Source organism: Psittacula echo (assembly GCF_963264785.1).
Source record: "Psittacula echo genome assembly, chromosome: 1".
Taxonomy (NCBI): Eukaryota; Metazoa; Chordata; class Aves; order Psittaciformes; family Psittacidae; genus Psittacula; species Psittacula echo.
In genome coordinates this window covers 49458332-49471596 of record NC_137735.1, presented here as the reverse complement: position 1 = coordinate 49471596, position 13265 = coordinate 49458332, and the positions used below count along the sequence as shown (strand labels likewise).

Below are 13265 nucleotides of genomic sequence, written 5' to 3'. Positions count from 1 at the left end.
TGCGTATCTCATTAGAATGATGGTAATCCCAGGACACCAGCGCATTGCAGAGGAGAGAGAGCAGCCGCCTTTACTCCTGAGCGAGGAGCCACAGTCAAGTGCTGCTAAGCAGTAGCAGTGTACTGTACTCTAATTATTCCTGACATGCCCTTCCCATGCACAGAAAGCTTTTTAAGGAACTAAAGCTCTACATGTGTGCATCTTTGTCGGTGATCTAAATCACAAAGGTTTGTACTGAAAGGATCTTTCCTACAGTAGAAAAGGCTGGGAGAAATGCTCAGAGCTTGCTGTAACTTAGCATTTGGGTTATTTTGGTATCTTTGGATGTGAAGTATCCTTTGGTAAGGATACACGCATTCTAGCACTTCTCAAGCTGTTTATGCTAGGCTTCCTCTACTTTGGAGGTGCCCTCTTGTTAGGAAGCAGTAGGCACAAGGATTCCAATGTGCATCTCTCCTTCTGAGCTACTCCTACAACTTAATGTTTGCCATCAACAGTTTTGTGTTTTCTAAAAAGAAGTTAATCTCATAATGCCCCTAAGGGACAGTGTTGTGACAGGCAGCAGCAGTTAAAGCAAGGTCCAAAACAGTCTGGTCAGAAGTATGCAGATGCCATTCAGAAGCCAGTGCCCGTGCTCTGTGCTGGATCCAAGTTCTGTTGTACCTCTTTGTGGCACATGCTTGTTTGAGTAAGTCTCTCCTGTTGGTTTAACACAGATTCAGCATGACTGTTCTTTCCTCCCAGCCTTCGCACAGCGACAAAGCAGCCAACCCTGAAGTGCTCAAATGGACAAATGATTTGGCCAAATTCCGAAAGCAGCTTAAAGGTGAGCAGTCACTGATGCACCTTTGGGGGGCAGCTGAACTCTGACCCATTTAAATCTGATGTTAGGTAGCAATCACATGTCACATTTTAAAAAAGAAAAATTGCTCATCTTCCCCCAAATGTCCCTGTTTAGAGTCAAAACTGAAGATATCAGAGGAGGACCTTGGCCCTGTTGTGCGTCAGCGGAGCAACACGCTCCCCAAGAGCTTCGGCTCTCAGCTTGAAAAGGATGATGACAAGAAGCAAGACCTGTCAGATAAATCTGCCAAGCCTGCCGTGGAAGCAACCCTTGATTCTATCCAGAAGAAGCTTCAAGAAAAACGAACAGAGACAAACCGACCTGAAGATATAAAGGTACAATGTAGAGAGATCAGATTTAGGCCTTTAGCTACACATAGGTAACTCTTGGCTGCACAGTAACTTATGAAAGCCTTCTTGTGAAATGTCTTCTGCATTTTGTCACAAAGTCCACAACGTTTACTCCTGGCTCACTGGCATTGGTTTCTTTCCTCTGTTTTTAGTATCTGATTATTTTTTTTTCCAGAGCTCAGTTTCTGTTGAATGTCATTGTATGTTCTGTCTCTGATCCTTGTATATTCCAAGTAACATTTCTGAATTACTGCAGTGTTTCCTGCCCTGTATTTGGGTATTTCTGTTGTTATTTCCAAAGGCTTTTGACAAATTCTCAGTCTTCCAGTGATTCTGGAGATCAGGTAATCGGTTTCCTTCTAGTTCACTCCACAGCTGAATGCTCTTCTTTGAGGGCATTTTATTGCTGCTCTTCAGAGTTTCACATTGAGCTCTGCTAGCTGCTGTAATCTCTGAGGGTTATCAGCAGGAAGGTCTTTGTGTCTGAGGTTTGGGCAGCCGTGTAAGTGAAGTCCTTGAGTCTGCTGACATGTAAACCGTCCAGTACTTTACAAGAGAGGGGGCACACAGCATTATCTTTGTTTACTAGATCTGCAGAAGATGATTATACAAACAGTGTGTGTTTGGCTCTTTTCTGATAGTGGCAAGAATCCACAGCCTGGCCTTTAAAAAGAGTCTGTGATAGTATTTGGTGCTGTGTTAGGGAGAGAAGGCTCAGTGTCGAGCAAGTTCAATGGGGGAACTCTGGCAAACTTAGGGAAGTCTCCAACTGTCTGCCCTTTTTTTGGCTTGGTCCCCTCAGCCTGTCTGCCAGAGCTTTTCACAGCAGAATTGGCAGAAGGAGACAGTCTGACTGCACTTTAGTTCATGGTAAAGTATGTTTGTGGCAGTCAAAGCAAAGATGACAAGCTTTGCAAGAGGTACTGCAGCTTGTCTCAGATTAGGAGAAAAAGAACATTTGTTTTGTTGTAAAATTTACACTTTGGAACTTCACTGAAAAAGAGCCACCGTCATTAAAAGTTGCCTACCGTTGTTTTTTAAAAGCATACTTATAGTTGTTAAGTTCCCCTTACGTATGTATAATACCTTCATATGCAAAGTTTGTTTTTAATCTGCCTGCATTGTGCAGAGGGTGCCATTCATATTCACAGTCTCTTTTGCAATATAGCTGGGAAAAGAGTACTGGAAAGCAGAGATGAGTCTTCAAAACATTAATGACAAAATGTCATTACTACGGTTATGCCACAAATCAGTATTGAGTCCGGGAATCTAACTCTGGGGTTTTTTTTCTTCTTCTCTCTCTCTGTGCCACTTTTCACAGGACATGACAAGAGATCAGATAGCAGCCGAAAAAGTGGCTCTACAGAAAGCTTTGCTGTATTATGAAAGCATTCATGGCAGACCGGTATGTAAAGCAGTGGGTTTATTTCAGAGTACACCTTGATATGTTTTGTCTGTGGTAAATAATCCAGTTAATGGTCCTTTGATGTCCCAGTCACTAGAACTTCTTGCTGTTCAAACCACACGTGCATCCTCTAATCCACCTCCCTGACCCTTCACAAGTGCTGTTACCAAGGAGTCTATTCTCAGCAAGGTGATGTCTGCACACAGCGCTAGGCTTGGCAGATAGCTGTAGTACAGACCCTACTGGCTAAATAAGTCTGAGTGTGCATTATCGCACTCACCAGGATCCACAAACACCCAGTTTGTGGCCCAGCGGACTCACCAGCTTCCTGAGGATAGTCTACATGGGAATAGTTGTGTGTGATCCCCCACCCAACCAGGAATTTTACAGTTTGCTAGTATTAATGTCTAACTGGGAAGGTAAGTGTGCATAAATTGCTCTGTCTTAGAGGAGCCTGCAGTGTGTTTCTCCTGGCACCTTGCTGTTTGCAGGGAGGCATCTGCACTTTGCTGTTTGCACAACCCTCTTGTGCCAAAGGATTTATGAAACAGTTTGTCTCCTGAGCATCACAGCATAAATTGAGAGGAGATTTCATTCTTCTCCTGAGAAATGAATGGGTTTTTTCCCATGTGCCGATGAAAGCAAAGAACATGAGGTTTCTTGTACATTCAATCTTAACAGAGAAAAATTATTTGTGAAGATAGAAAATTAAGTATTGTGTCCTATTGATCCCTGCTGTGGCAGAGACATAGTGGCTTCCAGGCCACCTCAAGTTGCATAAATCCCTCATCCTCTTTCACCAATGACATTATTATCTTTGCTACCAACTGTATAGGTAAAATAACTTAGTTTCAGAGTGCTGCTAATCCCTTGAGCAGTGGCTTGGGAGCAACGAATTACTGCTTATAAGGAGTACTTGATTAGTGCAGCTGACAAATCTGTCATTCTGCTGCCACAAGGGATTCTGATCTCCTCCTTTTGCTCCTGAATTATTTCCTCTTTTGTCCATTGTTCTAAGAAAGGCTCACTAATTTTTTTAAATGCCTTCATGAAGTGCTAATAATGTATAATCATATATGCCAGCAACTGAAAACAGCAAATTTGTATGAGAAGACATGCAGTTTTATTCTTGTGTAAAATAGAGAAAGGCCAGCGTAACGGAATCCACTTCACCTTCCCTCTCTTCTTCATGAGGCAGAGTTTGCTTTTGCTGCTTTTACAATCACATAAATCAACAGGTGGCATCTTGAAGTAAACTTAATTAAATCTGTTTAAAAAGAAACCCAAGTCCAGAGCCTAGCTTGTCAGTGTATCTTTATTTTTTCTTGCCTTTCTGATGCTTTATTTATACAACTGCTTTTCAATTTGTTTTTAAGTAAGCAGTCTATACCTAGCAACACTGAACTGTATGGCAAGGAAGTCTGCAGCTGATCAGCTTTTGCTGTTCCCAGCTCCTGGCACTGCAGTAGTGGAAAAGTACTGAGAGCTTGAGGAGAATGGGGATAGCTCAGCCAAGTTGTTTTTTTTTCTTAAAGATATTTAACTAAACAAGAAAAACAATGGAGCTCAGATTTATTGTGCAACTGGGTCTTTCTGCACCAGTTAAAGATGAACCTGAAAAGGTGGAACTGAACTGGTTTAGTTAAGCCAAAAATTTCATCTCTGCAGAAATTCTTGAGCTGCTTTAACAACGCAAGCAGTGGTCTGCTTCTCAGCTGCTGCTCTTTTGCCATGTGGAGTGTGCCCCAGTGTTGTGTCAAAGGCTCTATTATTCCAACAGTCCTTTTGCATTTTGACTTTCTCCCAAAATATACTCAGGTTTTGCTGGTATTACTTATGTTTACCTAGTGAGACAGTTTGGCCATGTGCTCAACATTTTCTCTCAGTTAAGAGTGCTGTAAGTCAGTGGTGTAAGTCTGAAAGGCTGAGTCAAGCCCCATATCCTTAACTCCCAATGCCTAAATTAGTTCTCTTTGTTCTTTCTCCATACTGATACTCAAGACACCAAAGTGTGTATTTTAATTTTTCCATTCTTCAACATACCTACAGATTTTTTGCTCATTCCAAGGCTTATGTTTATTTTTCTGTACAGAACATTGCTGTTTATTGACTTTGAAATTTTGTTAATTGAAGGTTTGTTTCTCAGCCTAAGCCTCAGCATAGTCATTTTAAGTCAAAGAGACAGTACGAGCCAACAGTAGTGCTGTGCCTCCTGTCCTATTAACTGCTAACCTAGTAAAGCTAAGAATTATATATATAGATATATATAGGCTACCCAGTTTCTCCAGTTGTGTGCTTGATTGTTTGCAGAGAAATGTCCAAAGTTGGAGGCAACTTGCCAGCCAGTGAAACTGAATGCAGATACATCAACACAAAACGCAGTCCAGAGAGGGCTGAGTGAATTGTTTGATACTTCTCACATCCCTCTAATCCATGAGAGCTGCTTACTCAACGAACAGCCAGCTTGAGGCTGTCAGGTGTTGAGGCCAGACTGTGCTTCAGAGGTGTGGGACAAACAGGCCCTAGAGCTCAGACTGCCCATCTGTATCCCTCTTATCATGCTTCGGGATGTTTGCACTGAACCCAGAAAGGAATCAAAAGGTCTTCCTCATTCTTCCTCCCTATTCATCTGCTCCCAGCATAGGAAACAGGCATAGTTATCAGGAGGAAGGTGTTACCTCCAGATTCTTAGTGTTCATCCCTGCCAGTCCGACTCCTGGCAATACTTACAGCTGTTCTGCCCCTTGCAAACCCACAACCTCTCCTGCTGTGGAGGAAGGATGTGAAAGCTTTAGAAAACGTATTCCAGTGAAAGTCAACTGCAGACAGTTGCTTTTAAAATTTCCTCCCTGTCTCAAGCCCTCTCCTCCTATTTCTGTTATAGAAAGGGAGACTGTACAAAGCTCCCTAGGGTTTACGCTGCTGATGTTGATTCTTGTATGGCAGCCATTCAGATGCTTTGGTGATTAGCAGCAGTAAAAAGCCTTGAGGAAGATAGGCATGACATCAGAATCACTTAAAGCTTCCCCTCATAAGAGCTTTATAATCTAAAGTTAGACAAAAGGTTTAATGGAAGGACAGTCATAGGATGTGGGTCAGACAGTGTCGAATACAAAGAAAGATGATGATCAGGTTGGTTCTGCTGAGTATTTTATTTGCTTGTTTTTTTAACTCTGCTGTAACAAAACATTGAAGAAATAAAACCCAACTTTCTCACAGCTAGTACTTAGTTGAACAGGCCTTTTCTTCCCCACACTAGCTACTGTCTGTGAGGTCTTCCCTTCTCCTGCACAGTCAGTACTGCTGAAGTTTTTGGCCTAGCTTGGATCTGAAAGAAAACCAGAAATGAACACTCGCAGTTTGTAATGCTCTCAAACTGAGGAGGAAGCACAAGTGGAGTTAGGGACAGAACAATGTAAGGAAGGCTTGGGGTGGGCATTACAACATTCTGTCTTCTCTATGCCACGCAGCTCTGGCACCTTCATCCTTCTCAGACCTGTGGTAGCTTCTCCCCAACAAGGTTGCTGGGAGGAGGGGTGGAGGGCAAGGCTGGGGAGTTAAAAAGATGAAGAACTGCTGGCTTGGATGGGAAATCAGGAGGAATAGCAAAGCTGGAAAGTCAGCTTTTGTGAAATCTGTAGTTTCAGCTACCCTGGGAAAGTCTCCATACATTGCAGTATCTAGTCATTGCAGCTCCTTTTTCTTTTCAGGCATCATAAACACTGCCTCTGAGGTCCCAGCCACAAGAATAAGGATGGGAAACCTCATGTTGTGCCTTGAGATGGTAGACATGATTACAAGCACAGACCACTGCCTTTACAGGTCATTTTGTGCTGTGGATATATGATTCCTGAGTTGGTCATTTATACTGTCTGTCTCTTACAGCCACATTACAAGACACACCAAAGCTCAGGTGCTCCTTCATCTGGCACCTGGGACAGGAGATGCAGTGACCTATACAAGCACTTGCATGACCAGTTTCAGGGCTAATGCTGCTAATCTCTCACCTTCATGAGATACCCTTCAAGCCCTCTCTGCCTAGTAGTGATCAGAGGCACATGCATTAAGCAATAGAGTATCTGCTGCAAGCTTCATGGATCTCTCTTCTTTTGCCTTTTCAGGTTACCAAAAATGAAAGACAGGTAATGAAGCCATTGTATGACAGGTATCGCTTGGTCAAGCAGATCCTCTCCAGAGCCAACACCATCCCTATCATTGTGAGTAGAATATTCTTTTGGGGGCTGTTTATTTGGTTTAGAGCTGAGGAAACAGGAATCACCACACTTTTGCATACAACCCAATTGCTAAGGCCAAGTCCTAGCCTATCTTATCACTCAGAGACCAAGCAAATGAGTGAACCAATGACTCACTGTATACTGAAGTTGGGCAAAGCTGGTCAAGGGACTCTGGTGCCCACCATGAGCCATGGGGCACATTTCACCTTGTACTGTTTCTTCTCTTTCCATTGGGCTGCTGCTGGTATTTCATCATCTTGTGTTTGGCTACTGCCTCACTTCCCTTTCCTTATCAGTCCACTCTGACCTGCAGGTCTTCCATGCTGCTTGGCTATGCAGGATTGTATGTCAGGAACACAGACTTGTGTGGGCCTGGGTCCCACAGAACATGCCAGTCTCCTTGGCTGAGAGAAAAGGGCCAACAGTCTCCAAACACTTTGTTTGTATTAAAGAGATCCTGCAAGTGGTGGATATTCCTTCATTCAAGGTGGTGCTTTGGCAAGGAGGCACTGTCACCAGCAAGGAATCCAATGCACCGCTCTAGGGAGCAAATGCACTATGTCTAATTTCAGACAACTTGTGTAGGTTACTTTTAAAAAGTTATTTGATCTAAAAAGCACACACAGAATACTTTTAGCCTGTCTATGGAAAGAGAACTGTTTTATCATGGTTCCCGTTTATTCTGTCTGTCATATATGATCCTTTACCTTTTTTTTTGCTGTTCATGTGTAGTGCTCATGTCCTGGCCGCTTTTCATAGACCACCAGTGAAGCAAGTAGACTGGCACAGCATTGCTCAGTACAATCACACTGAGAATTGGCTTTTTCTGCAAATAGAGGGGGGTCCTGCATTTAAAACAAAACAAAAAGCTGTTTCTCCTTGAATACACAAAGAACTCCCTAAAATGTGTGCTGTGAAGACAGTGCTGGCAATCAGGAAATAACACAAAGTTTAACACAAAGTTCTCAAAACACAGTTCAGTTCCTGTTTAGACACAAAACTGGAATTGGACAGTGGCTGGCAGAGGAGAGACAAGACTGGCTTTCCCCAGCCCCTTAAGCAAGAACAGTGAGAGGCTCATGCAAAGGCAGGATACGTTTGAAAATCCATCCCTACATCATTAGGCACTTTAGTGGGAAATTGGGCTCCTGGAAAGCAAGCCTGTAGAGTCTAGGTGTGCTTACAGCATGGCTCTGGAGAACTAACCAAATGTTGTGCGTATATATGGGCTTCGGGCTGGGGATTGTTTTCTTGCAGCCTTTACTTTGTAGCTCCTGCCCAGCCGGTATTCCAGTATCCAAGCTTTTTCCTTAAAAGTGTTTGGCGATGATGTCCCTTGCTAAGCAACATCCTGAGAGAAAATGGCCCAATGTTTCAGGGATTTACCAGGCATGTTTTTGTCCTTTAAGAAATAGCTTTCTCCTGATGGTCCAGCAGTGAGCTGAGAATGAATGTGTGGATGAGAATGCGCTGAGAGCAGGTGGTGGAGGAGAAAGGGGTTCATAATGTAACATACTTGTTAACACCTGTCACAGGGTTCCCCCTCCAGCAAGCGGAGAAGCCCTTTGCTGCAGCCAATTATCGAGGGCGAAACAGCTTCCTTCTTCAAGGAGATAAAGGTGAAGACCTCCAGCTGCTAACTAATTGCTCAGTTTGCATCAATTTCCCCCTTATACCAATGAAAGAGAATGGTTGATTGATACTTTTTTCCATCAGTGTCAGGTTTTTTGCAGTGTCCTCCTGAAAAATCAGTAGCTGCTTTAAGCCTCGCCAGTTCTGATCAAATTCTTCCCTTGTAGATAAGACTACAGTATTTCCTTTGCACTCTTTTCCACCCTTCTCCTTCCCTCTCTGCCTGCACAGAATAGATTTTATTTTGCTCTTTAAGGAAAAAGATGACAGTTCCCTTTGTACCTTGCTTTTTTCTTGCTTCCCTCCTTTCTTTTAATGACACTAACTTGTTCTGTGGTAGCTTCTCTCACTCCAAAGCTCTGCGGTTTGCACACAGCACCATGGCAAGAATGAGCTCTCACAAAACTAACACTCGCACGTGGAGCCAACTGGGGCACTTGCGGAATCCTTCCCTGCTACCATTCACGTGCTTATTTTATCCAGGGCTCTTTGTCACCACCTTGTGAAGGGTATTTCTAGGCAAGTCACATGACGACAGAATAAAGAACAGCTTGGTTCTGTTAATTAATGCTTAGTCAGATTTGGATGGCAGGATTGTTGTGTTTCTTTCTCATGTTGCTGCGGGGTAGTAAGTCTGGGTGGCTGAAGACTGCTGTGATGTTGGTCCTTCTTCTCCTCAGAAGAAGGGAAGTCAGGTGTTTGACCAGGACATGTAGCATGGAGCTGGGCCCCGGATTGCTTTTTCCCCTGTTACACTGCAAGGGTAACAAAAAGTGCTTCAGCATACTTGGGTCATTTTTCTGTTATCCAGCCAGAGTTTGGTTAATGGTGTAAATACTGCAGACCTCGACATCCAAGGTGGTTTGATTATGAAGCAGTTACAGTAGATTGTATATTAATGAACTGTTCAAGGCATGTATTCATTAAAAGCAGGTTGCAGACTGAAAATGTTAAGCTGCTGTTTGGAGGCTGGTTAATCACCACTGAGCTCTTGGTATTTTCTAGATAACTGTTGGATCGAAAATGTAATAGAGGTCTGGTGGGGGCTGTTTGTGTTTGTTTTTTTCTATTAGCATGTCCTCTCTTTTTCACCTATGCTTGCACTCAGAGTCAAAACTTACAGCTATCAATTATGATCCTTGACCAGTATGGCTGGTGCTGCATTGTGTCAGCTCAGCAGTGTCCTGCAGAGAATACAAACCTTGAGAGATTTCTGACTGAAGATCTGGGTGACAGCCTTAAGCCCTTTCACACTTACATGCCTCTTAATGCTTAACTGGGGCCCTGTGAAGCTTTATGGGGCAGCACAGAACTGCACTCAGAACTAAAGAGAGGAAATTGCCAAAAGGCCCCGAAAGTTACCCCCTGCATAGGTCAACTGTGGGCAGAGTACTGCCTGTTTTGATGAGCCCCTGACACTGTCCACTGTCAGGAGTTTTGGGTTTTGGTTCTGTTTTTTTGAAGCATTTGGAAGAGTTGGATAGAAGGCTTGAAAGGTGATTGGAGGCGAAGCCTTTGGGATGAAGCCTTATCGAACATTTAGGTACAATATCTTGAATATTGTCTGTGTTAAAAAAGTCCTCGGGAAGCTTGCTTGCTGAGAGTGCTGATGATGGGGTACTCTGGAGATTTTATGTTTGTAACTCTGGAAAATTTAAATGCCTCGTGATTGCTTGAAGATCCAAGCAGGTGCAAGCCAGATGGATCTAGTCAGTGAAGATTATTCTGGTTTGAGGTGTAAATGCCAGTGCAGGTTTAAAATAAGATTCGCATATGAGACTTGCTTATAGTGAAGGCCTTAGATGGCTGTTTCTATTCAGGTTCTTGCTAAGAATCTCTTTAATGCGCTCCTTAGTTTTAAACAGCAAAATGCTTTAAGAGGTCTTGTGACAGCAAGATGTACTGTTTTGGCACTGAGGTCTAAACAAGTGAAATTTCTACACTTCTTTTCCTCCCATGGGCTTCCATTGGCAGGAGGCTCACTCCTGAGCTCTGGGCCAGAGTAATCATTGCTGACTTGGACCGTGTGCTGATGCCCTGTAGTGAGGCAAGCGAGATGGGCTCATGGGCATCTGTGGGAACACACCTCGCATGTGTCCTTGGGAGCAGTTTGCCACACTGCTTCCTTTCTCTCCAGAAGTGGAATCCAGAAGCAACTTACTCTTCCAGGAAAGGGCACAGGAGCTCCTCTTTTGGTGCCAGAGAGATTCCCCTAATACAAAGCGTTCCATTTTTACTGCTTAGATTGACTTAGCAAGTCCTCCTCCATGCACAGCAGGATCGGTGTTCTCCTACTGTAGCTGGAGTTGCCCTTACCTGACAGGGCAGGATGACATGCTTGGGGACCAGTAAATATGGTCTCCATTCTCCAGCCTGGACTGAAGTTGTTTGCAGGATTTAAGAACAGTAGGTGACTGCTGGTTTTTATGCCTTCTGTTTAAACAATATCATTTACATTTAGAGAAATGGTCATATCTAATCATATGCTAAGTATTGCTTTAACTTTCACAAGTTCCCTGCAGATTTTCCTGAGATGTATTCAAGCTTCTCTATATCTTTTGCTATTTTTATTATTATTATTACACAAAACTTCTCCCCAGCTAATCTTGTTTTAAATCTTCAAGCCTCCATCTTGGTTGTAATTCTCAGCCTGTTGCTTCGAATTTCATTTTCATGGCCTAGAGCTTTAATATAAAAAGAAAACTCTGGGCAAACACTGATTTCATGTAGATGTATTTGTTTAAAAGTCAGTGACTTTAAGGATTTAATGAGACTCTGATAGGTCCTAATGTTACTTTCTCCCTTTTTGCTTGAAATATGGAAGCCATCTCTTAAGAATAGTTAAACCATTCAGAAGGAATCAGGTGAAAAAAAAGTAAAGAAAATGACTTCTTTGGTCCCAGTAGAGCAATATAGTTTTGCATATGCTTGAAGACTTCAGTGATATTAGCCCTCAAACACTGTTAAAGATATGCATGTGCTTAGGTCCTTCCTGGCTAGAGTTACATAGTTGTAAAGTAAATATATACATCTACCTACATACTTGAGACTTGAGTCCATGCTAACATTGATTACCTTCCTCTAATGCTTATGCCTCATTCCTTATGTTAAAGTTGAAATCTGCCTTCTAGCAATGTCTCTGCATGTCAAACTGGGCCCTATTTCCTGACAATCCAAATGATTTCTGGACAGTGTCACAGGACAAGCCCTACATTTGAGACTGCTGTGAATTATGAATTAGCACAAGTTCTAGCTGCAGTGAGGACTTTCAAATCTTCTGCCTATAGATTTGAACACAGCCAATTCATCAGTGTACTTTGGGGAAATTGCACTGGGCAAAGTGTTTCCACTCCAATTTTTGGTATAGTCCAGCTAAATGATACAGACCTGATGTTGGGAACATGTTAGCAACAGCAGTCCTTTTACAGTGAATCATATCCCACATTTGGACCATTGAAAAACTGATCTGAGCTCATTGATACCACTGTATGAGCATTTGAGGTCTCGGATTCAGCCATTAGAGAGAGCTGTTGAGCTGCATCTGTTGAGAGAATAATTCGTATTTTAACTTGGCAATCTGTATGCTGCCAGGGGTATTTGTAGGGAAACTCAGAGGATGGCTGGTATGCTTTATACAGTATGCATAATGGCTGTAAGTGGTTTTATTTACATCAGAATACATAATGGAACACAGCAACAGGTTGCTAAGAATCGCAGATATTTTTCACTCAGTTTTGTTGCCACCAAGAGTTTGTGGTTGCAGTTTCTCTGACATGCTTTGGGTATAGGGTGTCTTATTAATGGTCTTCTGGTGTCTGTATTGCTTGGCAATTGAAGTGCTTGCTCTGCCTATCCACTTCTTTTCATACCTGTTCCCCAGTGCATGTGGTGAAAGGAGGTACCTGTTTCTGAGAAGGGAAGCAGTAACCTGTTCTGTTACGGGGGTGCTCTGTCCCTCTCTGTAGGAGGAAGAGGAGGGATCTGAGGAGGACAGCAATGTGAAGCCAGATTTAACAATTACCATGAAAACAGATTTCAACGTGCGTAGCTTCTTGGATCAACTAGAAGATGATGCTGACGGCTTTGTTTCCCCGGTGGATGATAAGATGCCATCTAGGGGCAATCAGGATATGGGGCTTTCAAATCTCCATGAAGCATCCATGTATGTTGAATTCACAGGCAACTTCAAAAAGTTCTTTCTTGCTAAGACAGCATTTCATTTGTCAGAAAAGTGTCTAGATTTGGTTTTTTCCCATTTATGATCTGAGTCAGAAGTTTTTGTGTTTCATTTTTAAATGCTATAGACCCTCATATGAAAGGGTTTGGGAAGAAACTGCCTTGTCCTGAAGCTGATGCTTGACTTCTGCATCTTTTGGATTCTAGCACTAAATAGTAGCTCCGCTTCACCAGTGGCAAGCCTTTATAATGAAAACAACCCTGTACTCTACAAGGTTTTTGAGGTTTTGGAGAGGTCATGTTGAACTAGCTTTGCTAGTTTCAAGCAGCTAGGTCTGATACAAACACATGTAGGTGGGTGGCCTGAAGTTTTGACCATTGGATCTTGATCCTATAAAAGTCACAAAAATCAGACCCACCTTCAGCAAGTAAGTTTCATTCAGTGAATTGACCTCCTTAGAGGCTTCAGCTTAAGTCCATGACTGTTTTGCTGAAGTAAATTCAGAGAGCTTTTTGTTGCAAGTAACATCAGACTGCCAGAGCTGCTTGAAGGAGCAGTTCCATTGCTTGGCATACCTACAACCATACATTTGTAGATTCACTCTATGTTTCCTGTTATAACT

General features: G+C 42.8%; 1 protein-coding gene across 1 annotated transcript in view; it reads left to right on the top strand.

The window, feature by feature from the left end:
• The window catches only part of FAM13A (family with sequence similarity 13 member A), a gene marked incomplete at both ends in the record, with an annotated part of 130416 nt that overhangs the window by 115918 nt on the left and 1233 nt on the right, over nucleotides 1–13265 (top strand). Inside the window, 6 exons of the mRNA XM_080628694.1 lie at nucleotides 745–826; nucleotides 959–1179; nucleotides 2516–2599; nucleotides 6721–6816; nucleotides 8370–8453; nucleotides 12432–12628. Of these exons, the coding sequence (XP_080484820.1) occupies nucleotides 745–826; nucleotides 959–1179; nucleotides 2516–2599; nucleotides 6721–6816; nucleotides 8370–8453; nucleotides 12432–12628 (764 nt within the window). The remainder of the gene's footprint in view (nucleotides 1–744; nucleotides 827–958; nucleotides 1180–2515; nucleotides 2600–6720; nucleotides 6817–8369; nucleotides 8454–12431; nucleotides 12629–13265) is intronic.